Source organism: Salmo trutta, chromosome 10 (assembly GCF_901001165.1).
Source record: "Salmo trutta chromosome 10, fSalTru1.1, whole genome shotgun sequence".
In the NCBI taxonomy this organism is placed as follows: domain Eukaryota; kingdom Metazoa; phylum Chordata; class Actinopteri; order Salmoniformes; family Salmonidae; genus Salmo; species Salmo trutta.
In genome coordinates, this window is record NC_042966.1 from 31,692,996 (window position 1) to 31,719,397 (window position 26,402).

A 26,402-nucleotide genomic window follows, 5' to 3' on the forward strand; every position below is an offset into this window, starting at 1 on the left:
ACTCCCTCCAGACCCAATGCACCAATCTTATGCTTTAAAATCAATGAGAGAAGGGTGGAGAATCACGATGCAACCTTGACTAGTTATGATTGGTTATAATGTGTGGATGACCTTCAGGGTCACATGCGCACACACACGCTGGGCATCAAGTTCACGTCAGCATTCCAGTTCTTTCCCCCTGCTCTCTGTATTGAGTTATGTTGTCCTGTTCCCCTCCACAGTAGAGGTGTTCTGAGAAAAGCTTTAGAAAGCTGGAGTAATGTGTTGACCGCTCACTGCAGGCCAGGGGCGCTTTAAAACTTTCAACTAACCACTTCAAACTTTCAACTAACCACTTATGGCTTTCTTTCAACTATTCAAATAGATCATGTATTTATTTGATTTGAACCCACAACCCTGGCGTTGCAAGTCTTCAGACAAATGATATGAACCAACATGGAAGTATTTCATATAGGGCCTCCCATATGTTTAGATGTATTTTATTAACCCTTCTTTCTCATCTTTTAGCTATCTGTATCTGGTTGATGGATCTTGTAGCTCAACCTAAAAAAAAACGTGTTGTTCTTAGCTTCAGTTACATAATGCGAGTTATTGTGTGTGTGTGTGTTTGTAATGTGAGTTATTGCTAGGCTAAGCTAGCTGGCTCAATGTGATGGAAGGAAGAGGCACAAATCAACAGTTCAAAGTAGGGTTGAATGGCAGGAACCCAGTTACCGAGAATTACCGGGATTTACCACCCAAAACCACTCCCATTTCCCAGGATAAATAACTGCGAGAAACCGGTAAATTATAATAAATGATTTATATGAGCAGCATGGCGTGAAATGGAACTGTTAAATTATATGCAATGTCTAAATCTGGCTTCTCTATGGCCTCTTGCACGATGAATCAACGCTCAGGTTGGGGACAGACAGCCCATCTCAGTATGGAGCACAGTTCACACTGCATGTAGACCTATCATCTCATCATGGTAACTTTATTTCTTGTGACCAGTGGTGGAAAAGGTACCCAATTGTCATACTTGAGTAAAAGTAAAGATACCTTGACAGAAAATGACTCAAGTAAAAGTGAGTCACCCAGTAAAATACTACCGTAAATTCCGGACTATTAAGCGCACCTGAATATAAGCCGCACCCACTGAATTTAAAAAATATATATATTTTTAACATAAATAAGCCGCACATGTCTATAAGCCGCAGGTGCCTACCGGTACGTTGAAACAAATGAACTTTACACAGGCTTTAACGAAACATGGCTTGTAACAAAACATTTAAAATTTGCAGTAAACAGTAGCCTACCAAGAAAGTCATTTCTCCAGACCAAGCTCCCGTGCAGCAGCTCTATTTCCTTTTCCAACAGCCAGATCAATCGCCTTCAACTTGAAAGCTGCATCATATGCATTTCTCTGTGTCTTTGCCATGATGAGGGTGACAAAATGACTACCGTAATCAGAATGATGAGCGCGCTCGATTTAATCTAAACAGTAAACAAAAAAGTTGTTTGACCTTAACCTGTTCGGCAATTTCATTGGTCTAATGAAAGCTTCATGCCGCCAAAAAACTGAGCACGTCACAGAATGTGTTTTTTTTTTGTGTTTTTTTTTTGAAAGCGTGAAATATCCATATATTAGCCACGTCATTGTTTAAGCTGCGAGGTTCAAAGCGTGGGAAAAAAGTAGCGGCTTATAGTCCGGAAATTACGGTACTTGAGTAAAAGTAAAAAAATATTTGATTTTAAATATACTTAAGTATTAAAAGTAAATGTAATTTTAAGAATATACTTAAATATCTAAAGTAAAAGTATAAATCATTTCGAAATTCCTTATCAGGCAAACCAGATGACAAGATGTTCTTGTTTTTTAATTTAAACCACATGGGTGTAATTTGGGAGGTGTCCTGTCCCGCTGAGAGAGAACCGCTCCCACGCCGACCTCGGATGCATCCACCTCCAGAACAAAAGGAAGGGTAGGATCTGGCAGCCTATGGATGGGTGCAGAGGTGAAGAGGCGTTTCAAGGTCTCAAATGTAGTAAGGGCGGTGTCGGTCCATTGGAGGGTACTGGTGAAGGCTGAGAGAGGTGCGGTTGTGCTGCTGCAGTTTCTGATGAACCGGCGGTAGTAGTTGGAGAATCCTTGGAAACGTTGTAGTTCCTTAACAGTGGTAGGTTTCGGCCAGTTAAGCACGGCCGTGACTTTGCCTTCTTCTATTTTGGTGTCAGTACGAACCCTAGGAAGGTTACCATAGTAACGTGAAAGGCGCTCTTCTCAGCCTTGACATAAAGATGGTGGTCCTGTAGCCGTTGGAGGACCTGTTGTACGTGTTCTGCAAAGGAGTGAGTGTAGATCAAGATATCGTCAATCTACACGATGAGGAACTGGTTGATCTTGTCCTGGAAAACTTCATTCATGAAGGACTGGAAGACTGTGGGAGCATTGGTGAGACCGCAGAGCCTAACCAGGTATTCGTAGTGACCCCTAGCGGTGATGAATGCCGTCTTCCACTCATCTCCACTTCGGATACGGACCAGGTTGTAAGCACTACGTAGGTCCAGTTTGGAATAGATGGTAGCCTGTCCAACTTGTTCTAGTGTGGCCGGAATCAGAGGAAGAGGGAAGCGATTCTTGATGTTAAGGTCATTGAGGGGTCGGTAATCTATGCAGGGACGGAGACTACCATCCTATTTTCTTTTTTTTACAAATGAGAAACTGGATGCAGCCGGAGACGTGGATGGACAGATGAATCCCATGTCGAGAGCCTCTTCTATATAGGGGTCCATAGCCTCATTGTCTGGGATGGACAAGGGGTAGATCCAACCCACAGGGGGCGATGCCCCAGGAAGGTTGATCGCGCAGTCCTCAGGGCGATGAGGGGGAAGAATGGACGCCTTTTTCTTGATGAAGACACTCAGGAACTGGGCATATACAGGTGGGATGTGGGTTGGAATGGCAGACTCCGATCTTTCTATAGAGGTAGCGCGAAAGGGTAGACTGAAGCAGTTCTTAAAACAGGCGGGAGACCATGACAGTAGTTCCCCTTGCCGCCAGGAGATGGCAGGGTTGTGAAGGCTTAGCCAGGGGTAACCGAGGATGAGGGGGTTCTTTATAGGTGAAGACAACACCATTAACTGAATGACCGAGTGAAGGAGGCCAATTTGAAGGGTGATCCTTTCGGTCATGCGAGTCACACGACCAGTTCTGAGAGGTTGTCCGTCCAGCGCATTGATCCTAAGGGGAGGATTAACAGGGATTCGTTTGACCCTTAACTGTTGTGCCAATTGTTCGTCAATGAAATTTCCTGCAGCCCCCCGAGTCCACTAGTCCCTCCACAAACTGAGTGACCCCATTAGCAGAAAGAAGAGCCGGGATCCCAAACTTCTTTTTGATAAGGTAAAAAAAAAGTAGAGTTGCTTACCTGGGCAGAAGTGGAGGGGCTGTGGTCACCCCTTCATGGGGGGTGAATCAGACAGCTACTGAGTAGATGGTTACTCTCTCCACAATAGAGGCACAGGTTTTCACGTAACCTCCGGTATCTCTCAGCAGGCATGAGAGGGGCGCAGCCAAGTTGCATGGGTTCTGGGCTATTGGATCGTGATGGACGAGAGAAGGGCGTGGAAGACTCGCAGGCCATGGGCGACTGTATAGGTCTGTGGTCCACCAGTAGGTTGCCAATGGATATGGACATCCGGATGTATTGGTTTAGGTCTGTTAAATCTCCTCTGCAGGCCAGTTCGGTCTGTAACTCTCGATTAAGACCCCTCCGGTAGACTGTAAGGGGAGCTGGTTCACTCCATCCACTGCCAGCAGCCATGGTACAGAACTCAAAGGCATACTCAGTGGTGGAGAGGCGGCCCTGTCGCAGCTCACATAACAGGTGTGTGACGACCTGAAACTGAATTGTCGAACACCTCCTTGAAGAGGGCGTGGACACGTGATTCAGAGGACATATCAGAACTTTGAGTAGCCAACAGGGCTGTGACCCAATCCAGAGCGTTGCCTGTGAGTAGGGAGATGACGAAGTCCACCCTGTCTTTGTCAGAGGTGAAGTCAGCGGGGTGATGGTCTATGTACAGGTTACACTGCATGAGAAATCCTTGACATTTCCCTGGGGGGCCGTCGTATTTATTAGGCATGGATATGGGGGGAGATGAACGAGAGGAGGCTGTGGCACCTAATATCGGTGAAGCAGGAATGTACTGGCGAAGGAGGTCGCATAGTTCATCAATTCATTCCTCCTGTCGGGCCAGACATAGCTGCATCTCCGCCGAAGTCTGTCGTTTTTGGTGAGGTATTCTGTAATGAACACGAAGGGAGACAGAGAGCTTGTTTCAAGCGCAGGGCGCAGCAGGTGTTTATTGCAATGGACCACAGGAGGAGGCAGGTAGCTGGGTCCAGGGGCAGGCAGAAGGTCATACACAGGGGTCCAAAAGGGCAACAGTACAAGCAGGGAAAGGCTAGTAACGTAGTCCGGGAGATCAGGCAATAGGTAGATAACAGGAAATCCGATAGGCTAAAGTACAGGCAGGGAATAGGCAAAAGGCGTCGTTAGTGAGGCAGGCAAAAACTATCATACACGGGAGGAGTAAATCACGGGAAACCCAGCGCTCCGAAAGACGTGTGTCACAAAACAAACAATACCTCACAGTGATGGGGTACAAAGAACTGAATAGTGTGTGATAATGACATACAGGTGTGTGAACAGGTGATTAGAATTCAGGTGATTGGGATCTGGAGAGTGAGCTGCGTTCAGGGGATCTAGGTGTTTGAGAGTGTGAGCTGCGTTCAGGGGATCTATGTGTTTGAGGGTGTGAGTTGGAAGCAGACGTTACAGATACAGAATTAATATACCATTTATTTTGGTATTGCCCTCAGGTTTCTGGTCTCAGGTTCAAGAAGCGCTGAAAATGCATAACATTGGTCTAAAATTGACCCTAGAAATAGTACTGTTAGGAGATCTGGAGCGACCGGGTCAGTCAATTACTAATATACTAATACTGTGGATTCTGTTCGATTAGATAGATTGAAATTGTATGTTAAACATCACAGCATGGTTAAAAGATATATGGTGCATAGAAATCTGAAGAGGGTGACCAGCAGAGATGGGTGGGATGGGCTGAGGGTTGGGATCTGGAATTTGAAACAAGTGGGAGTGGAGTTGCTGGGTGGGGGATAGAATGACTTCAAAGATAAAAGTAAAATTAAATTAAACATAACAGAAAGTACATTTGAATGACACTGAGGGGCAATGTTGTTACAGCTAATGCCGGTTTGCCTGAGGCTGATGCCGTGCAGGTGTTAGTACACATGCATATACACACACTCAATCAAATGCACACATGTGCACATACACAAACACACACACACGTAAATAGTGCAATGCATGCACTCAAACATATTCAGTTGGCCTTGCTGTTATGATTTTTGTTGTCCTTGATGTCTTTTCTTCTTTCTCTTTTGTTTATTTTGTTGGTTGTTGGTGCATTGGGAGGGGGGTCTTGGGGGTGGGGAATGGAAATATTATTATTATTATTATTTATTTATTTATTTTTCTGTGGGGTGGGTCTTGGATGGTTGAGGGGCAGCTTTTGGTGAACTGTGGGGGGATCTTGGAGGGCTGGTGGCCTGGCGGTTGGAAGCTTGGGCCGGTGACTGACGGATCGCTGGTTCGGGTCCCTGGTTTTGACCTTGTGGGTGTCACGACCTGACCATAGAGAGCCCTTGGTTATCTATGGTATAGTAGGTCAGGGTGTGACTGAAGGTGTTCTATGTTGTTTATTTCTATGTTGGTGTGCTTGGTATGGTTCCCAATCAGAGGCAGCTGTTTAGAATCTCTGATTGGGGATCATATTTAGGCAGCCATTTCCCCACTGTGTTTTGTGGGATCTTGTTTTTGTGTAGGTGCCTGTTTGCACTTCACTGTCTTCACGGTTCATTTGATCATTTATTGTTTTTGTATTTTGCTGAAGTTTCACGTTATAATAAAGATGTGGAACGCTACTCACGCTGCACCTTGGTCCAATCATTACGACGACTGTGACAGAAGATCCCACCACAACAGGACCAAGCAGCGTGCCCAGGAGGAGAGTGTATCCTGGACTTGGGAGGAGATCCTGGATGGGAAGGGATCCTGGACTTGGGAGGAAATCCTGGCCGGACAGGACCACCTTCCTTGGCAGGAGCGGCAAACGGAAGGTTATGATGGAGGACAGCGACGACGCTGGGGTTCGCGGCCACATAGAAAGCCCAAAAAACTGCCCGAAAATATTTTTCCGGGGGGGGCACAAGGGGTGGTCGGCAGAGCCGAGGAGTGAACCAGAGCCAGTCTGGGAGAAGAGGGAGAAACTGGAGGAGAGTGAACGGAGCGAATCAGAGACCGTCAGTGGGTTGAGGGAGTATTTGGAGAGAGAAATGAGAGAGTTATTGAATTGGTGGAGGATGCACGACATTTGCCCTAAGGAGCGTGTTATCGGTTTAATGCCACCTGAGTCAGCTCTCCGTACTCGTCCTGAGGAGCGTGATTTGTCCGGTGCCATGTGTGCCGGTTCTACGCACCAGGTCTCCAGTGCGCCTCCACAGCCCAGTACGTCCTATGCCAGCTCCTCGCACTTGCCGTGCGAGGTGTGTCATCGAACTGGTACCATTGATGCTGGCTATACGCACTAGGTCTCCAGTACATCTCCACAGCCCAGTACGTCCTGTGCCAGCACCACGCACCAGGCCTCCAGTGCGCCTTCAGAGTCCAGAGCTTCCGGCAACGGTTCCCAGTCCAGAGCTTCCGGCAACGGTTCCCAGTCCAGAGCTTATGGCGACAGTTCCCAGTCCAGAGCTTCCGGCAATGGTTACCAGTCCAGAGATTCCGGCGACGGTTACTAGACCAGCGCTTCCGACGACGGTGAACAGTCCGGAACCTCCACAGACGGTCCACAGTCCGGAACCTCCTGACACGGTCCACAGTCCGGAACCTCCTGACACGGTCCACAGTCCGGAACCTCCTGACACGGTCCACAGTCCGGAACCTCCTGACACGGTCCACAGTCCGGAACCTCCTGACACGGTCCACAGTCCGGAACCTCCTGACACGGTCCACAGTCCGGAACCTCCTGACACGGTCCACTGTCCGGAACCTCCTGACACGGTCCACTGTCCGGAACCTCCTGACACGGTTCACAGTCCGGAACCTCCTGACACGGTCCACTGTCCGGAACCTCCTGACACGGTCCACTGTCCGGAACCTCCTGACACGGTCCACAGTCCGGAACCTCCTGACACGGTCCACAGTCCGGAACCTCCTGACACGGGCCACAGTCCGGAACCTCCTGAGATGGTCCACGGTCCGGAACCTTCAGGGAGGGTCAACGGTCCGGAGCTTCCAAACACGGCATCCAGTCCAGCTCCATGGCAGGAGCCTTCCTCTGCGCCGATGCCCAGCCCAGACACGGCATCCAGTCCTGCTCCATGGCAGGAGCCTTCCTCTGCGCCGATGTCCAGTTCAAACACAGCGTCCAGTCCAGCTCCATGGCAGGAGCCCTCCTTGGCGCCGATGCCCAGTCCAGACACGGCGTCCAGTCCCGCTCCATGGCAGGAGTCTTCCTCTGCACCGATGTCCAGGCCAGGGCCGGTGTCCAGTCCCGCTCCATGGCAGGAGCCTTCCTCGGCATCGAGATCCATTCCAGGCACAGTGTTCAGCCTGGGTCCATGGCTGGAACCACGGGATGAGCGGTTTCTTCGACCCGCACCAGAGCCACCACCAAAGATGGTGGATCCACGGGATGAGCGGTTTCTTCGACCCGCACCAGAGCCACCACCAAAGATGGTGGATCCGCAAGCTGAGCGGGTACCTCATCCCGCACCAGAGCCGCCCCCGATGCTGGCGGATCCGCGGGATGAGCGGGTACTTCGTCCCGCACCAGAGCCGCCACCGACATTAATCACCCCCCCACCCTCCCTATTTGGTTTCAGGTTTTGCGGCCGGAGTCCGCACCTTTGGGGGTACTGTCACGCCCTGACCATAGAGAGCCCTTGGTTGTCTATGGTATAGTAGATCAGGGCATGACTGTGGGTGTTCTATGTTGTTTATTTCTATGTTGGTGTGCTTGGTATGGTTCCCAATCAGAGGCAGCTGTTTAGCGTTGTCTCTGATTGAGGATCATATTTAGACAGCCATTTCCCCACTGTGTTTTGTGGGATCTTGTTTTTGTGTAGGTGCCTGTTTGCACTTCACTGTCTTCATGTTTCGTTTGATAATTTATTGTTTTTGTATTTTGCAGAAGTTTCACATTATAATAAAGATGTGGAACGCTACTCGCGCTGCGCCTTGGTCCAATCATTACGACGACAGTGACAGTGGGAGATCTGTTGACGTGCCCTTGAGCAGGGCATTGACCCTGGTTGCTTCTGTCTGTCGCTCTGGATGTGACTGTGTTAGATGACTAATGTGATGTAGTTGTTGAGCGTCTTCACTGCAAGTATATTGTATGTTTTAAATATTCAATAATAAAAATAAAAAAGTAGATTATGGAGATTCCACCATTCACTTTTACAATAATGTCTGAGCCAGACAAGGATCTTAACCTCCCTAAGCGCAACATTTATCAGAGTTACAGACCAGAGCAGGCTGTTCCCTCCCGTAGAGCTAGGATCCCAGATGACACACACATCACTGTGGGATGTTCCATACTGTAATATGTGCTAGAGATGAGATGAGGTAGCAGGGAGATGAGATGGGGGAGTTGAAGAGAGGGAACAGGGGAGGATGGAAGAGACACTAAGGTCAAGCAGTCAACCACTCAGCCTCTGTTCCAAAAACACACACACACACACACACACACACACACACACACACACACACACACACACACACACACACACACACAAAAGACATATACACACATACAAGACATATACACACACACAAAACACACACACACACTGAGACACCTGGGTTGTCTGCAGGGAGGATTAACCGATCCCAAACCAGGGGGAGGTGATGTGGAAATGTATTGTGTGTTGCTATGGGTGATTGATATTCTTGGGCTGCATGCATCCCAAATGGCACCTTATTCCCTATATAGTGCACTACTTTTGACCAGAGCCCTATGGGCCTATTTCTTACATGGTGCACTACTTTTGACAAAAGTTTGGCCGGGGTAGGCCGTTATTGTAAATAAGAATTTGTTTCTTAACTGACTTGCCTAGTTAAATAAATAAATAAATAATGAAAGCAAGTTGTGATCCTAGGGGATCTTTATTGAGACATAATACTCAATGTAACAATACAGTCGAAAGGGTCCTGGATTACATTTAACATTTTAGTCATTTAGCAGATGCTCTTATCCAGAGCGACTTACAGGAGCAATTAGGGTTAAGTACTGGCCCAACGCTCATAACCGCTAGATTACCTGGGTTCCTGAGTTCCTATTGAGACCCAAACCCATTCATTTCTGTCTAAATACGTATGTATTGTATTTCCATTGTCTCGCGTCAGATATTTTCAGGAATCAAATTTCATGGAAAGAGTCATGTCATAGCTACTGAACGAGACTATTCAATTGACCATTTGATTTGGCAATAAGTTCTACTCTGTTTTGCTAATAGCCAGGATGTAGTAATAAGGATGTAGTTAACCCCTATGATAAGACCAGCCAACCATGAGTACGCCGTCTGTCCATCCATCCTTCAGTCAGACAGACAGACAGACAGTCAGTGTCAGTGTCATTGTGTAGTTGGAACCTTCTCAGTCGGGGTCCTGTCCTGGGGTAAGCTAGACCATCTGGGGTAAGCTAGACCATCTGGACTGAAGAGCAATGTTGACCCTGTCAGTCTTCCATATGTCAGTGTTCCATATGTCTGGCTGTTTCTGTACTGCCTGGGAATGCCTGGGAATGTTAAAGCAGCAATCTGCAGTTCAAACGATATGGGTCACCGATTTGTTTAAATAGCTGAGGGATGCGGCTAGAGAAATAACCACTCTCAAATTCATAGACAGGGCTATGGATGCAAGGACTGACCATCCATGTGATCAAAATGATAGTTTTAACCATGTTTTCAAGCTGTAAAAAGCTGACTGATGGGGCTGGAGAAATGTAACCAATCTCAAATTCATAGACTATGGATGAAAGGTCTGACCATCCATGAAATCAAAATTATCGTTTTAACCATATGTTGAAGCAATACAGTCTTTGTTTAGAATTACATTGTTTACAATCAATCAAAGGACTAAAACAAGCTTATTTTGTGGGTGATGGGGCTAGTTGAACTAAGCTCATGAGGCATTTATAAGTTATATTCTTCAAGAATCGATGTGTATATCATTAATTTATAAGCCCACTAATGGATGTAGAAATGCCCACTAAAAGGCCCACCTCAGACAGATATAAAGACATGGAATGCCCTGTACTAAGCGGGTGGGGAACAATCAGCAAGTTGATGCAATTACTATGTACTATTATACCTATGGTTGCAAAGGGAGAGTATATTACTGGAAACTTTCTAAGTTTACCAGTAAACTACCAGGTATCTTTCAAGGATTTCATGTAATCTATCACAAGACATCTAGTGGCTCTTCAGATTTTTACAGGTGTCTGTAATGATCTCTGACTGTGTGGCCACGTGAAATATATGAAATTATGATTTTAAAATAAAAATGTAATGACAAAGCTGTAAAACATTATCCTAAATATAAACCAACAATTTAGTGAATACCATTGGTGTTTAATATGAGGGTTTCAGCATGAAATATCCTTGATATATTTTTACACACACATGTATTTATTTATTTTACTATGTCAGTATGTTTTTGCTGTAAATGTTTGGTGGCAGTTGTGAAAAACAAATCTTTTTTTTTACATTTTAGTCATTTAGCAGACACTCTTATCCAGAGCGACTTACAGTAATGAATGCATACATTTCATTTCATGCCTTTTTTTGTACGGGCCCCCCATGGGAATCAAACCCACAACCCTGGCATTGCACACACCATGCTCTACCAACTGAGCCACAGGGAAGAGTTGGAAGAGTTACAGTTGCAGTTAATTGAAAATAATGCCATTGTTCGTTAGATTCTTTTGTCATTAATTTGTCAATTATTTCTACAAGAAACTCATGGACAATATGGGCACAGATACAGTGCCGGGAAAAAGTATTTGCCCTCTTTCTGATTTTCTCTATGTTTGCATATTTTTGATACTGAATGTTATTTGAACTTCATTCAAAACCTGATATTTGATAAAGGGAACCTGAGTTTACAAGTAACAAAAAATTGTGTTATGCAGTATTTGGTTTTTGACAGACATAAAGGGACCCATCTCGTCCAAAAGGTTGACTGAAGTTTGCAGAAAAAGTACCTGGAAGCACCTGGATGATCATCAAGAATCTTGGAACAATGTTGTATGGACAGATGAGTCAAAAGTATATATTTTTGGACGACATGGGTCCCATTATGCCTGGCGAAAACCAAACGCTTTATTCCACAGTAAGAACCTTATACCGACGGTCAAGCATGGTGGTGGTAGTGTGATGGATTGGGGATGCCTTGCTTCCTCAGGACCTGGACGGCTTGCCTTAATAGAAGGAACCATAAATTCTACTCTGTATCAGAGAATTCTACAGGAGAATGTCAGGCCATCTGTCTGTGAGCTGAAGCTGAAGCGCAGCTGGGTCATGAAGCAAGACAATCATCCGAAACACACAGTCAATGAAGTTTTGGAATGGCCTAGTCAAAGTCCAGGCCTTATCTCAATTGGGATGATGTAGCAAGACTTGAAATGAACAGTTCATATTTGAAAACCCACAAATGTCACTGAGTTAAAGCAGTTCTGCATGGAAGAGTGGGCCAAAATTCCTCTACAGCGACATGAGAAACTGATCAACAACTATAGGAAGTGTTTGGTTGGAGTCATTGCAACTGAAGGTGGCACAACCTGTTATTGAGTGTAAGGGGGCAATTGCTTTTTCACACAGGGGCATTGGGTGTTGCAAATCTTTGTTTATTAAATCAATTAGAGTATGTAATTGTTGTGTTATTCGTTGACTCAGGTTCCCTTTATCTAATGTTAGGTTTTGGTTGAAGATCTGATAACATTCTGTATTGAAAATATTTAAAAGTAGGGCCTCCTGAGTGGCGCAGCAGTCTAAGGCACTGCATCGCAGTGCTAGAGGCATCACTACAGACCCTGATTCGATCCAGCAACTGGGAGACCCTTGAGGCGCGGCACAATTGTCCAGGTTAGGGGAGAGTTTGGCCAGCCGGGATGTCCCTGTCCCATCACACTCTAGCAGCTCCTTGTGGTGGGTCGGGTGCATGCACGCTGACGTCGTTTAATAAGTGCTCACAAAACTCAGAAAAACAAAAATATACAAAATAATAAAAGTGGGTACAAAACCCGTTGCACACCAGAACATAACTTGCACTTAACATACAATCAAACAATCACCGACAAGGACATGAGGGGAAACAGAGGATTAAATACACAACATGTAATTGATGGGATTGGAACCAGGTGTGAAGGAAGACAAGACAAAACAAATGGAAAATGAAAAATGGATCAACGATGGCTAGAAGGTCGGTGACGCCGAACACCGTCCGAACAAAGAGAGGGACCGACTTCGGCAGAAGTTGTGACATTGGGAAACTACCGGTTGCTTTGCTACCCTAATTTTACCTACCAACCAATATGTATGAGTGTGTTGTTTTTTTTCTTCAGTCAGGTCATAATTATCCTGGCATCAAATCATAAACACACCCCCTAGGAAGCCAACATCATATTTCTAATTACAAGACACGTCTTACATACATGCATGATTATCAGAGTTATTATGATTCACAAAATGTGTACACTTATTGTATTGCATGACTTCATTTAAACTCACACAGCTGAAGTTATAATTATTTTGAGTTCCAGTTGGAACTTAATAGGAGGGTTAGCTAGATTGTTAGGGGTATTGGAAGGGTTAGCTAGACCGTTAGGGCTTGTAGGAGAGTTAGCTAGATGGTTAGGGCTAATAGGAGGGTTCGATAGATGGTTAGGGTTATTTAATAGGAGGGTTAGCTAGATGGTTAGGGTTATTTAATAGGAGGGTTAGCTAGATGGTTAGGGCCATTAAATAAAAGGGTTAGCTACATTACATAGTCAGGGGTAATGGGAGGGTTAGCTAGATGGTTAGGGGTATTGGGAGGGTTAGCTAGATGGTTAGGGGTAATGGGAGGGTTAGCTAGATGGTTAGGGTCATTTAATAGGAGGGTTAGCTAGATGGTTAGGGGTAATGGGAGGGTTAGCTAGATGGTTAGGGGTAATGGGAGGGTTAGCTAGATGGTTAGGGCCATTTAATAGGAGGGTTAGCTAGATGGTTAGGGGTAATAGCAGGGTTAGATAGGGGTAATAGGAGGGTTAGCTAGATGATTAGGGGTAATGGGAGGGTTAGCTAGGTGGTTAGGGGTAATGGGGTTAGATAGATAGGGGTAATAGGAGGGTTAGCTAGATAGGGGTAATAGGAGGGTTAGCTAGATGGTTAGGGGTAATGGGAGGGTTAGCTAGATGGTTAGGGGTAATGGGAGGGTTAGCTAGGTGGTTAGGGGTAATGGGAGGGTTAGCTAGATAGGGGTAATAGGAGGGTTAGCTAGATGGTTAGGGGTAATGTGTAACGGCTGCCGTGAGAGAGAGTGGACCAAAACGCAGCGGAGTTAGTGTTCATCATATTTAATTAAGACAGAACACTATACAAACAAAACAAGAAACTGACAGCCAAACAGTCCTGTCAGGTGAAACACAATGACAGAAACAATTACCCACAAAACCCCAACGGAAAAACATGCACTTGTGTAACTCCCAATCAACAACAACGAACTTCAGCTGTGCCTGATTGGGAGCCACACACGGCCCAAAACAAAGAAATACAAAAACATAGAAACAGAACATAGAACGCCCACCCAATGTAACACCCTGGCCTAACCAAAATAAAGAACAAAAAACCCCTCTCTATGGCCAGGGCGTTACAGTACCCCCCCCAAGGTGCGGACTCCGGCCGCAAAACCTGACACTGAAGGGGAGGGTCCGGGTGGCCCTTCTTATGGCGGCGGCTCAGGTGCGGGACGTGGCCTCTGCCCCACCCTTGGCGTCACCCTCTTAGGTGGCGCACCTGGCCGCGCCGAAGGTCTGGTGGGCGACCCTGACTTCGCTCGGCTGGCGGGCGACCCTTGTTGCGCCCGGCTGGCAGACGACCCTGGCTGCGCCCGGCTGGCGGGCGGCGATGGCTGCGCCCGGCTGGCGGGTGTCTCTTGCTGCGCCCGGCTGGCGGATGACCCTGGCTGCGCCCGGCTGGCGGGCGGCGATGGCTGCGCCCGGCTGGCGGGTGTCCCTTGCTGCGCCCGGCTGGCGGATGACCCTGGCTGCGCCCGGCTGGCGGGCGGCAATGGCTGCGCCCTGCTGGCGGGCGACCCTTGCTGCGCCCGACTGGCGGGCGGCGATGGCAGATCCGGACAGGCGGGCCACTCTGGCAGATCCGGACAGGCGGGCCACTCTGGCAGATCCGGACAGGCGGGCCACTCTGGCAGATCCGGACAGGCGGGCCACTCTGGAGGCCTAGTCCTGGGAGGTGGCACCGGACGGACTAGGATGGGGAGACCCACTGGTGGCCTGGTCCTAGGAGGAGGCACAGGACTGACCAGGATGGGGAGATCCACTGGAGGCCTGGTCCGAGGAGGAGGCACAGGCTTAACCAAGATGGGGAAACCCACTGGAGGCCTGGTCCTAGGAGAAGGCACAGGACTGACCAAGATTGGGAAACCCACAGGAGGCCTGGTCCGTGGAGGAGGCACAGGACTGACCAAGATGGGGAAACCCACTGGAGGCCTGGTCCGAGGAGGAGGCACAGGCTTAACCAGGATGGGGAGACCCACTGGAGGCCTGGTCCTAGGAGGAGGCACAGGACTTGACCAGGATGGGAAGACATGCAAGAGGCCTGGTTCTGGGCGTAGGCACAGGAAGTGCAGGGCTGGGAAGACATGCAGGAGGCCTGTTTCTGGGCGCAGGCACAGGACGTGCAGGGCTGGGAAGACATGCAGGAGGCCTGTTTCTTGGCACAGGCACAGTCTTCAACAGACAGCCAGCACGCATCTCAGGACGAGTATGGAGAACTGACTCAGGTGACATCAATTCACTGACACGCTCCGTAGGGCGAATGCCGTGCCTTATGCACCAAACCAGCAGCTCTCTCATCTCTCTCCACTCCAATCTCCCCATCAACTCCTTCACTGTCTCTGCTTCGCACCCTTTGCTCACCTCCAACGTCAACCCGACTGGCTCTGGTTCCGACCTCGGCACCGCCGACTGTCCCGTGTGCCCCCCCCAAAAAAAATCTTGGGGCTGCCTCTCGTGCCTGTTGCACTCTCTCTCCTCATACCATCGCCTCTCAGCTCTCGCCGCTTCGATCTCCCACTGCGGGAGGCGATAATCCCCAGCCTGAGTCCATGGTCCCTCTCCGTCCAGTATTTGTTCCCACGTCCATGAGTCCATCATGCTGCTCTCCTGGTGCTGCTCCTTCCTCCGCTGCTTGGTCCTTGTTTGGTGGGTAATTCTGTAACGGCTGCCGTGAGAGAGAGTGGACCAAAACGCAGCGGAGTTAGTGTTCATCATATTTAATTCAGACAGAACATTATACAAACAAAACAAGAAACTGACAGCCAAACAGTCCTGTCAGGTGAAACACAATGACAGAAACAATTACCCACAAAACCCCAACGGAAAAACATGCACTTGTGTGACTCCCAATCAACAACAACGAACTTCAGCTGTGCCTGATTGGGAGCCATGCACGGCCCAAAACAAAGAAATACAAAAACATAGAAACAGAACATAGAATGCCCACTCAATGTAACACCCTGGCCTAACCAAAATAAAGAACAAAAAACCCCTCTCTATGGCCAGGGCGTTACATAATGGGAGGGTTAGCTAGATGGTTAGGGGTAATGGGAGGGTTAGCTAGGTGGTTAGGGGTAATGTGAGGGTTAGATAGATGGGGGTAATAGGAGGGTTAGCTAGATGGTTAGGGGTAATGGGAGGGTTAGCTAGACGGTTCGGGGTAATGGGAGGGTTAGCTAGATGGTTAGGGGTAATGAGAGGGTTAGCTAGATGGTTAGGGCCATTTAATAGGAGGGTTAGCTAGATGGTTTGGGGTAATGGGAGGGTTAGCTGGGTGGTTAGGGCTAATGGGAGGGTTAGCTAGATGGTTAGGGGTAATGGGAGGGTTAGCTAGATGATTAGGGGTAATGGGAGGGTTAGCTAGATGATTAGGGGTAATAGGAGGGTTAGCTAGATGGTTAGGGCTAATGGGAGGGTTAGCTAGATGGTTAGGGGTAATGGGAAGGTTAGCTAGATGGTTAGGGGGAATAGGAGGGTTAGCTAGATGGTTAGAGGTAATAGGAGGGTTAGCTAGAGGGTTAGGGCTATTTTTAAGTTCAGCCTCCCTTTCTCACTTTCACACATTAAATGGACAGCAAACTGTGTCCATTTAATGTTTTACTACCAGAAGGATAGTAAAACAAGGAAAATTCTCCTCCATGGGGTCATTTCCCACGTCCCCATAAGGACAAAGGCTATTTTAAGTTTAGGGGTTAGGTTTAGGGTTAGGATAAGGTTTAGGGTTAGGGTTAGATTTAGGGAAAATAGGATTTTGAATGAAAATACATTTTAGGTCCCCACAAGAATATAAGAACAAAGTGTGTGTGTGTACGTGCGTGCGTCTGTGTGTACATGTGTATGGGCGGGGTGACTGACTTCCTGCAGAGCATGTGTGAGAGAGACACAGACAGACAGTCAGCGTGTGTGCAAGGCCTGCTCCAGGCATAAGTGGTCGCTTAGGGCCCCGTCCTTTAGGTGGCCACCATAAAGCATTCATATAGGCTTCATAAGCACTACATAAATGGGTCACAAATCATCTATAACTGTATTTCATGCTCTAATAAATACATTGATGGTTATGTCACACACTTATGCCACATTATGAATCTTTATAGCGCATGACATACGGTTATATATGATTTGTGAAGCATCTATGTAGTGCTTATGAAGTTTGTATGAAGATGCACTCCAAATAAAGCAGGACCAGCAGTTTTTCTCTTGTTATGTGAGGAACTGAGAGTCTCTCAATTAGCCATGTCAGCTAGCAATGTTTAGATTGTTAGTTAATCTAGCCAGCTATCCAAACTTGCCCATTTTGTTAGTCTTTCTCACTCGGATATCATATTAACATGGCATAAGTCATGGAAAAATGCGTACATGGAAAAATGTGTAGAATTGCAGGAAATTAGCTTTCAAACTGCTAAAATGTCTTTCCACCACATGATAAAATGGATAGAATTGCAGGAAATTAGCTGTAAAATTGAAGAAAAAAATTCCCTCTGCCTCAAGCGAAAATAATTAGAATTGAATGATTGCTACATTTTCTTAACGCCCCATGGCAAAGATTGTAGAATTGCGTGAAATTAACTGTGTGAAATTAAAATGATTTGTGGCAAGGCGGGGGGGCCCCCTCAACCAAATCTTGCATAAGGCCCCCAAAAGGTTAGAGCCAGCCCTGCGTGTGTGTGTCAGTGAACTCTCCTCTCTTAGCGTTCCACACACAGCTGGATATTGTCCCTGTGTCTCCAGTAAGGAGGATCTGCTACAGCATCAACATCCAAACCAGAAGAGATTAAATAAATAAACTCTGATAGATATAGGGCTAGACAGTGTGTGTGTGTGTGCGCGTACGGTTGTGCCCGTGCCTATGTGTGTGTGTGTGTGTGTGTGTGTGTGTCTGATTAAATAAATAAACCCTAGTCAGCCCTACTAGTGTGTAACGGGCATCGTAAGGATTGGACCAATTTGCAGCGGGAACGTGTATACTCATCTTCTTTATTAACTCAAAAGAAGGAAAAACAAATCACGTATACAAAACAACGAACGACACTGAACAGTCCTGTCAGGTGCACAGACACAAAACAACTACCCACAAATCCCATTACAAAAACATCCCTATACATAGGACCTTCAATCAGAAGCAACGAGGAGCAGCTGCTTCCAATTGAAGGTCAAACCCATTAACTAAACATAGAAATAGAAAGACTAGAACTAACATAGAAATACACTTACATAGAACATAGACCAAAAAAAACCAGAACACATAAAACAAACACCCCTCTTACATAAGCACATAGCCCAACAAACACCGAACCACATAAAACAAACACCCCCTGGCACGTCCTGACCAAACTACAATAACAAATAACCCCTTTACTGGTCAGGACGTGACAGTACACCCCCCCACCCCCCAAAGGTGCAGACCCCGGATGCACCTAAAACAACAAAACCTAATCCAATAACTCTAACACAAACAAAAAAATTATCCCCAACTAATAGGGAGGGAAGGGAGGGTGGCCACTGTCACCGACGGTTCTTGTGCTACACCCCCCCCCCCTCCCCAACCCACCTACTATGGAGGTGGATCAGGCTCCGGCCTTACTCCCCAACCTACCCTGTCCACCCCCACTAAATACTCATTAAACTTTACCCCTCCCGAAGTCTCTGGCGCATCGCTGAAGACCTCGGGCTGATGTGTGTTGCTGGAGACCTCGGGCTGATGCGCGTCGCTGGAGACCTCGGGCTGAAGGGCGACTCTGGCTGCGCCGATTCTGGACTGTAGGGCGACTCTGGCTGCGCCGATTCCGGACTGTAGGGCGACTCTGGCTGCGCCGATTCCGGACTGTAGGGCGACTCTCTCGGCTCCGGACTGTGGGCCGTCTCTGCATGCTCCGGACTGTGGGCCGTCTCTGCATGCTCCGGACTGTTGGCCGTCTCTGCAGTCTCCGAACTGTGGGCCGTCTCTGCAGGCTCCGAACTGTGGGCCGTCTCTGCAGGCTCCGAACTGTGGGCCGTCTCTAGACGGGGCGCTGTTGCCAGAAGCTCTGGACGGGGCACTGTCGCCGGACACTCTGGACGGAGCACTGTTGCTGGACACTCTGGACGGGGCACTGTCGTCGGAAGCTCTGGACGGAGACTGCGCACTGAAGGCCTGATGTGTGGGGCTGGCTTAGGAGGCGCCAGACTAGGAACATGCACCACAGGGCTAGTGCGAGGAGCTTTAGCAGGACTGGGCTGACGCACTGAAGGCCTGGTGCGTGGGACTGGTACTGGAGGTACCAGACTGGAGACACGCACCCCAAGGCTAGTGCGAGGAGCGGGAACAGGACGTACTAGACTTGGCTGACGCACTGGAGGCCTGGTGCGTGGTGCTGGCTTTAGAGGCGCCAGACTAGAGACACGCACCTCAAGGCTAGTACGAGGAGCAGGAACTGGATACACCAGCCATGGGTAAGCACTGGAGGTCTGGAGTGCGCCTCCTGCACAACCCGTCCTGGCTGGATGGTAATAGCAGCCCTGCACGAGCGGAGTGCTGGCACAGGGCGAACTGGGCTGTGCAGAGGCCTGATGGTTGCCGTGCGTAGAGCAGGCGTAGGATAGCCTGGGCCTAGGAGGCGCACTGGTGGCCAGATGCGCTGCGCAGGCATCCTCCTTCCAGGCTGGATGCCCACTCTAGCACGGCACTTGCGAGGGGCTGGGATCACTCGCACCGGACTGTGCATGCGCATGGGCGAGATCGTGCGCACTTCCGCATAGACCGGCATTCTCGTCTCCACACGCTCCCCATAATAAGCACGGGGAGTAGGCTCAGGTCTACTACCTGCCCTAGCCAATCTCCCCGTGTGCCTCCCCCCAAAAACAATTATTGGGGGTGCCTCTCGTACTTGCCCATCGGCGCGTATAATGCCTCATAATGACGCCGCTCTGCATTGGCTGCCTCCAGCTCCTCCTTAGGGCGTTTGTACTCCCCAGCCTGGTGCCATGGTCCTGCCCCGTCCAGGATCTCCTCCCATGTCCATGATTCCACATAGTCCCTCTGCTGCTCCTTCCTCCGCTGCTTGGTCCGTTTGTGGTGGGTAGTTCTGTAACGGGCATCGTAAGGATTGGACCAAGGTGCAGCGGGAACGTGTATACTCATCTTCTTTATTAAAATCAATTTTTATGCGATTTTTCTCGTAAAAAAGCGATAATATTCCGACCGGGAAACCCTGTTTCCGTTCAAAGACAAAAAATAAAAACATGGTGTCGCCTCGTGCACGCTCCCCAGTCTCATTGTTCTCTGATCGACCACTATCCAAATGCGCTACTGTTTTTCAGCCAGGGGCTCCAAAAGCATCATTCACCGTTTTGCCGCCTTCTGAGAGCCTATGGGAGCCGTAGGAAGTGTCACGTTACAGCAGAGATCCTCAGTTTTCAATAAAGAGAGTGTAGAAGCCCAAGAAATGGTCAGAGAGGGCACTTCCTGTAAGGAATCTTCTCAGGTTTTTGCCTGCCATATGAGTTCTGTTATACTCACAGACACCATTCAAACAGTTTTAGAAACTTTAGGGTGTTTTCTATCCAAAGCCAATAATTTTATGCATATTCTAGTTTCTGGGCAGTAGTAATAACCAGATTAAATCGGATACGTTTTTTATCCGGCCGTGCAAATACTGCCCCCTACCCTAGAGAGGTTAACTCAAAAGAAGGAAAAACAAACAAATCACGTATACAAAACAACGAACAACACTAAACAGTCCTGTCAGGTGCACAGACACAAAACAGGAAACAACTACCCACAAATCCCATTACAAAAACATCCCTATACATAGGACCTTCAATCAGAAGCAACGAGGAGCAGCTGCTTCCAATTGAAGGTCAACCCCATTAACTAAACATAGAAATAGAAAGACTAGAACTAACATAGAAATACACTTACATAGAACATAGACCAAAAAACCCCGGAACACATAAAACAAACACCCCTCTTACATAAGTACATAGCCCAACAAACCCCGAACCACATAAAACAAACACCCCTGCCATGTCCTGACCAAACTACAATAACAAATAACCCCTTTACTGGTCAGGACGTGACATAGTGTTTGACTCATCTTCAATCCAAATACTTCAGACTCTTCTGACTCTTTCCCAACAGGGGCGTATTCACTCATCAATCCTCAGAAAGTGTTGCTGAAGTGCATGGTTAGGGCTAAGCAGACTATTTTTGTTTGACTGATCTTCTGACTCTTTCCTATCATATCACGGTGTTGACTGCATATGGGCCTTTTCACTCATCCATCCTTAGAAAGTTTAGCTGATGTCCTGGTCTCTCGTTGATATCAGACCTGGCTCCAATCATATTTAGTATATTTTAAATACTTGTGCTTCATTGAGCTTGCCTGGTGCAATGAAACCAATGGAATAGTCCCTGTCATTTTTTGCACCTGTGCAGATCTTTTGTGTGATGAAATACAGATAATTTTTTGGGTGAATGTTAACCTGAGGTCACAGACTAGCACAGTACAGTGTTGACTAATGTCTCGGAGTGCCATCAATTTCCACAGCTCTCATAATCCATTATGAATGAGTACCATGAGTACTATGAACCCCAAATGGAAGGTTTATCAGGATGCGTCCCAAATGGCACCGTATTCTCTTTATAGCGCACAACTTTTGACCAGAGCGCTATGGGTCCTGGTCAAAAGTAGTACACTTAATAGGTAATGGAGCGTTGTTGAGGACACAAACTCTCTCACAGGACAGAATCTCACTATGAACTCTAAATGGAAGGTTTCCCAGGTTGCATTGGAGCCTGTAGATTGGCTGCCGTAGTGGTGAGGTAATGTTGCTCTGGCCTGGGTCACTGGCTGATTGGCCGACAGGGGATAGCTGAGATCATGGTCCCTCCTCTTTGAGAGAGAGATGCAGCTGAGGACAAGGGGATACGTGTGTGGGGGAGAGTTGTGTGTGATCTGTGTGCACATGCATACGTGTGTGTGTGTGTGTGTGTGTGTGTGTGTGTGTGTGTGTGTGTGTGTGTGTGTGTGTGTGTGTGCGTGATTGTCTACGTCCGTGAATGCGTGTGTCTGTGTCCATGAGTGTGTGGGTCAGGCTGCTTGGCTTAATATCTTTTTTTACACACAATACCCCATAATGCCAGTGAAAACATCTTTTTTTCACACCCGTTACTCAATACATGTTAGAATCACCTTTGGCAGCTATTACAGCTTTGCACACCTGGATTGTACAATATTTTTTGCACATTATTATTTTCAAAATTCTTCAAGCTCTGTCAAGTTGATTGTTGATAATTGCTAGACAGCCATTTTCAAGTCTTGACATAGATTTTCAAGCTAATTTAAGTCAAAACTGTAACTAGGCCACCCAAGAACATTCCATGTCATTTTGCCTGTGCTTAGCTCTATTCCGTTTCTTTTTATCCCCAAAACTCCCTAGTCCTTGCCAATGACAAACATACCCATGACATGATGCAGCCACCACCATGCTTGGTACTCAGTGATGTGTTGTGTTGGATTTGCCCCACACATAATGCTTTATATTCAGGACATAAAGTTCATTTCTTTGCCACATTATTTGCAGTTTTACTTTAGTGCCTTGTTGCAAACAGAGTGCATGTTTGCAACAAGGCTTCCTACTTTTGTAGTATTGTGGAGTAACTACAATGCTGTTTATCCATCCTCAGTTTTCTCCTATCACAGCCATTAAACTCTATAAGTGTTTTAAAGTCGCCATTGGCGTCCTGGTGAAATCCCTCAGTTTCTTTCCTCTCTGGCAACTGTGTTAGTAAGGACACCTGTACCTTTGTAGTGACTGGCTGTATAGATACACCATCCAAAGTGTAATTAATAAATTCACCATACTAAAAGGGGTATTCCATGTCTGCTTTTTTCATTTTTACTCATCTACCAATAGGTGCCCTTTTTTGCGAGGCATTGGAAAACCTTCCAGGTCATTGTGTTTGAATCTGTATTTGAAATGCACTGCTCCACTGAGGGACCTTGCAGATAATTGTATGTGTGGGGTACAGAGATGAGGTAGTAAATCATGTTAATTATTGCATACAGAGTCCATGCAACTTATGTAGAACTATGTAGAACCTAAAAGGGTTATTCGGCTGTCCGCAAGGAGAACCCTTTAAATAACCATTTTTGGTTCCAGGTAGGGTTCTTCCATGTAGAATCCCCTTCCACAGAGGGTTCTACATGGAACCCAAATAAGTTCTACCGGGATCAAAAAAGGCTTATACTTGGAACCAAAAAAGGTTATTCTATGCAGAAAGCCGAATAACCTTTTTATCTGAGCATGTAGGTTATAGGGTGCTATTTGGGAATAAGTATAGACAGTCTGAGAATTGCTATGAGATATTATAAACCTGGGGATTTAACTGCTGCAAAGTTCTTAGTTTAGCTTTGTTGTAGAGATCAGTGCTGTTATGCAATATTGCATGGCTTTCCCCAATTAGAAGTTTGGATCATGCTGAGTTAAATGTATGATAGAGGGAATAGCCTACTAGCCTGGTCCCAGATATTTCTCTACTGTCTTTTGTGCTCCTATGGTTGTTGTCATGAGAAAACTGCCAACTGCTACGGTCGTTTTCATGCCAGTTGATATTTAAAGGACTTAGCAAGACAGCACAAACAGATCTGGGACCAGACTATAGGATCATGTAGAGAGGCACCCTAAAGAGTTTAGCGTGATAGGTATGGATTACTTGCCTGGCTACCCAAACTCCTTGCTCCGGCCAAACACTACGCCACACCCACAACGTTAGTTTCTACTCCTCAACGAGTCTCGATCTGAGTACCTCCCTGACGAATTCTAGAACGCAAACACATTCTAACCATTCTGATTTGTCCCAGAAACCGATGGATTGGGCCAGAGCCAGACCACGTGGTTAAAGCGGCATTTAGAACATTTCGTAGTTGGCTTTGCTACTCTGTTTCGTTACAGATGATCCAATCGCTAAAGACTTTGTTTTGTACAGAACCCCTCATTTTGACGTCCCCAAAAACGACTTCAACGGTGCCAGTCTCAGACTGAAGTATGTAGCAAACATACTGTAGAGCAGCGGAAGATCTCAGTTTAAGTCGTCAGGAAAAGGGAATACAGTCAGTCTCTGTTTATAATCACCCTCATGTGATCAGGAAAAGGGTAGCGTGATGATGTCATCCTTATTCTCTGTCTCTCTCCTTCCCAGCTGCTGACCGGGACTCTGGACGGGAGGCTGAGTCTGTTCCGCCCTGGCAACACCGCCATCAGGGTCGCCCTGTCATGACAACAGGGGCTGGTTCCCATTACGACAGGCAAGCGCATTCAAACATTTGAAAGAAAGCAAATGCTATATGAACCCAGGTCTGGACCTGACGATGACGCTTGTGTTATTTACACCATACTGTAATGGGGACCAACGGGCCTCGTTAGCTAGAGAGCTTCCTTTTATCCGATTGGCTGTGATCTCACAGTGAGGCTTTACAGAGGGATGGATGCCAGGGCCTGGAGAATACAGCAGCATTACTGAGACCCAGGGGCCACAGTGACATCACCATCTGACTGCACCGCTCAGCAGCCTGCGAGTCTGACACGCAGACGTTACTACATACTAACACACCCATCCACATGCACAGATGTATTTACATTAGAGTGGAGACATACACACACACAGACACATACACACACACACACATACACACACATACACACACATACACACAGACACACACACACACACACATACACACACACACACATACACACACAGACACACACAGACCTAGACAGAAAGAAAAGACTGGTATGTTCAGTACAGTACCATATATCACCTGTATCCCAACAGTACAGTAGGTGAAATTTGAATATTCAAGATTAAACTGATTTGAATGCATACAGAATGCTTAACTGTTTTTGTGCTTCTTACTGTCCTTCTCCGTTCCACACTAGCAGTAGCTGTACAATGATTTCTTCCATAGTTCTGGAAATTAGGCCTACTGCTCAGATAACATATTTCTCCCTCTCCCTGTTGCTAATGGTTTGAACATACACTTAGTGTATAAAACGTTAGGAACGTCTTTCCATGACATCGACTGACCAGGTGAATCCAGGTGAAAGATATGATCCCTTATCGATGTCACTTGCAACTCAATATAAGGAAGGTGTTCATAATGTTTGGTATACTCAGTGTATGGGGAATGTACTGTCCTCTACTGTCTGGATGGAACAATGTGTATGGTGGAGACAGTCAGGGTACTGTAGACCAGAGGACATCCGCTAGTGTTTTTGGCCATTAAGAGGGAACCAATATGGCATCTCAGTTTTTTTATAGACTTTTTAAGGATAAGGCAAAAGATCAATAGTCAGGTCTCAGTTCCTGTCAAGCCAAGTTAGTTTCAGTAACTTGTAGGGAAAGGAGAAGTGGTGGTGGAACTCAACATCGATGTGAGGATAACAGTTGAAGAGGTAGGAAACATCTGGGAAGGGGGCCAGAGGGGCCCACCTCAACGACGCACTAGCTGTAGCGTTATCTCCCACACACACACACATACCCACACACAAAGGTTCTGGACTCAAGCTGGGCCATGACAATCACAACGAAGAGGAACAGACCTAGTTTCTGCCCAGCAACAAAAACTGACTGATTGTTTATCTTAACATACAAGGGGAGGAACTCTGCCTTGTCGAGGGGTGTAAATATATGCTGTGTGACTTGTATGTTATGTTATGCATTCAGTCTGGGTGGAATAAATCTAGACTAAGCTTCCTTTGGTGTCCGACTGGATTTGTACCAGAACTTAGAACCTAACAGAACAGATAGAAAAGTCTAGAAAGTGCTAACCCTGCCCACCTGGCGTTCTAGGCATTCTAACACAAATGCTTAAAGTATTTGAAAGATTTCGAATTGTATTTCAACCCAAGTCTGTTCTCAATGCAATGCATACTGACTGTTCCTAATCAAGACCTGAACTATCTATGGCACTCAACCCCTTTACTTGGCATGAGGCAGAGGCAGAGTCAGAGTTTACTCTTGAAACTCTTTGTTTTCACTTTTATGGTGAGACAATAACGTACCAGTGCCCATCTTTTGAGGTTTTCAGACTTTATAGCCATCTGTAGTTCATAGTGAAGATGCCATAATGGGATGACGAGTGATCATATTCATGCTTTTACTTGATGCCCCATGCAAAGACACTCCGGGGTAACACAGTGCTTTATTCATCTGAAGTATCTTTATAAGGATGTTTTTGTAAAAACAGTTTATAAGTTCTGTAAGGTTCACAAGCATCCTAAACGTGTTATACGCACTCTATCGTGGCTACATCTATTTATTTATTTTTTTATAAATACAACATTTACTGGGAATTTCCGGGGGAACGGTAAATGGGATGGTTTGGATATTGTTATTGTAAATAGATTACGGTATGCCGTTGGAAATATATTTAAACAATTCAGTAAGTAGTGTCTTAATCATGTTGCTATCACTTTCAAGCATGGAACATGGCCAGTAAACAACATTATAC

At 46.8% G+C, this 26,402-nt stretch overlaps 1 protein-coding gene across 1 annotated transcript in view; it reads left to right on the forward strand.

The window, feature by feature from the left end:
* The window catches only part of wdr27 (WD repeat domain 27), a 168,809-nt gene extending 143,164 nt beyond the window's left edge, over positions 1-25,645 (forward strand). Inside the window, exon 25 of the mRNA XM_029765300.1 lies at positions 24,089-25,645. Within this exon, the coding sequence (XP_029621160.1) occupies positions 24,089-24,166 (78 nt within the window). The 3' untranslated portion in view covers positions 24,167-25,645. The remainder of the gene's footprint in view (positions 1-24,088) is intronic.
* Positions 25,646-26,402: the final 757 nt, after the last annotated feature.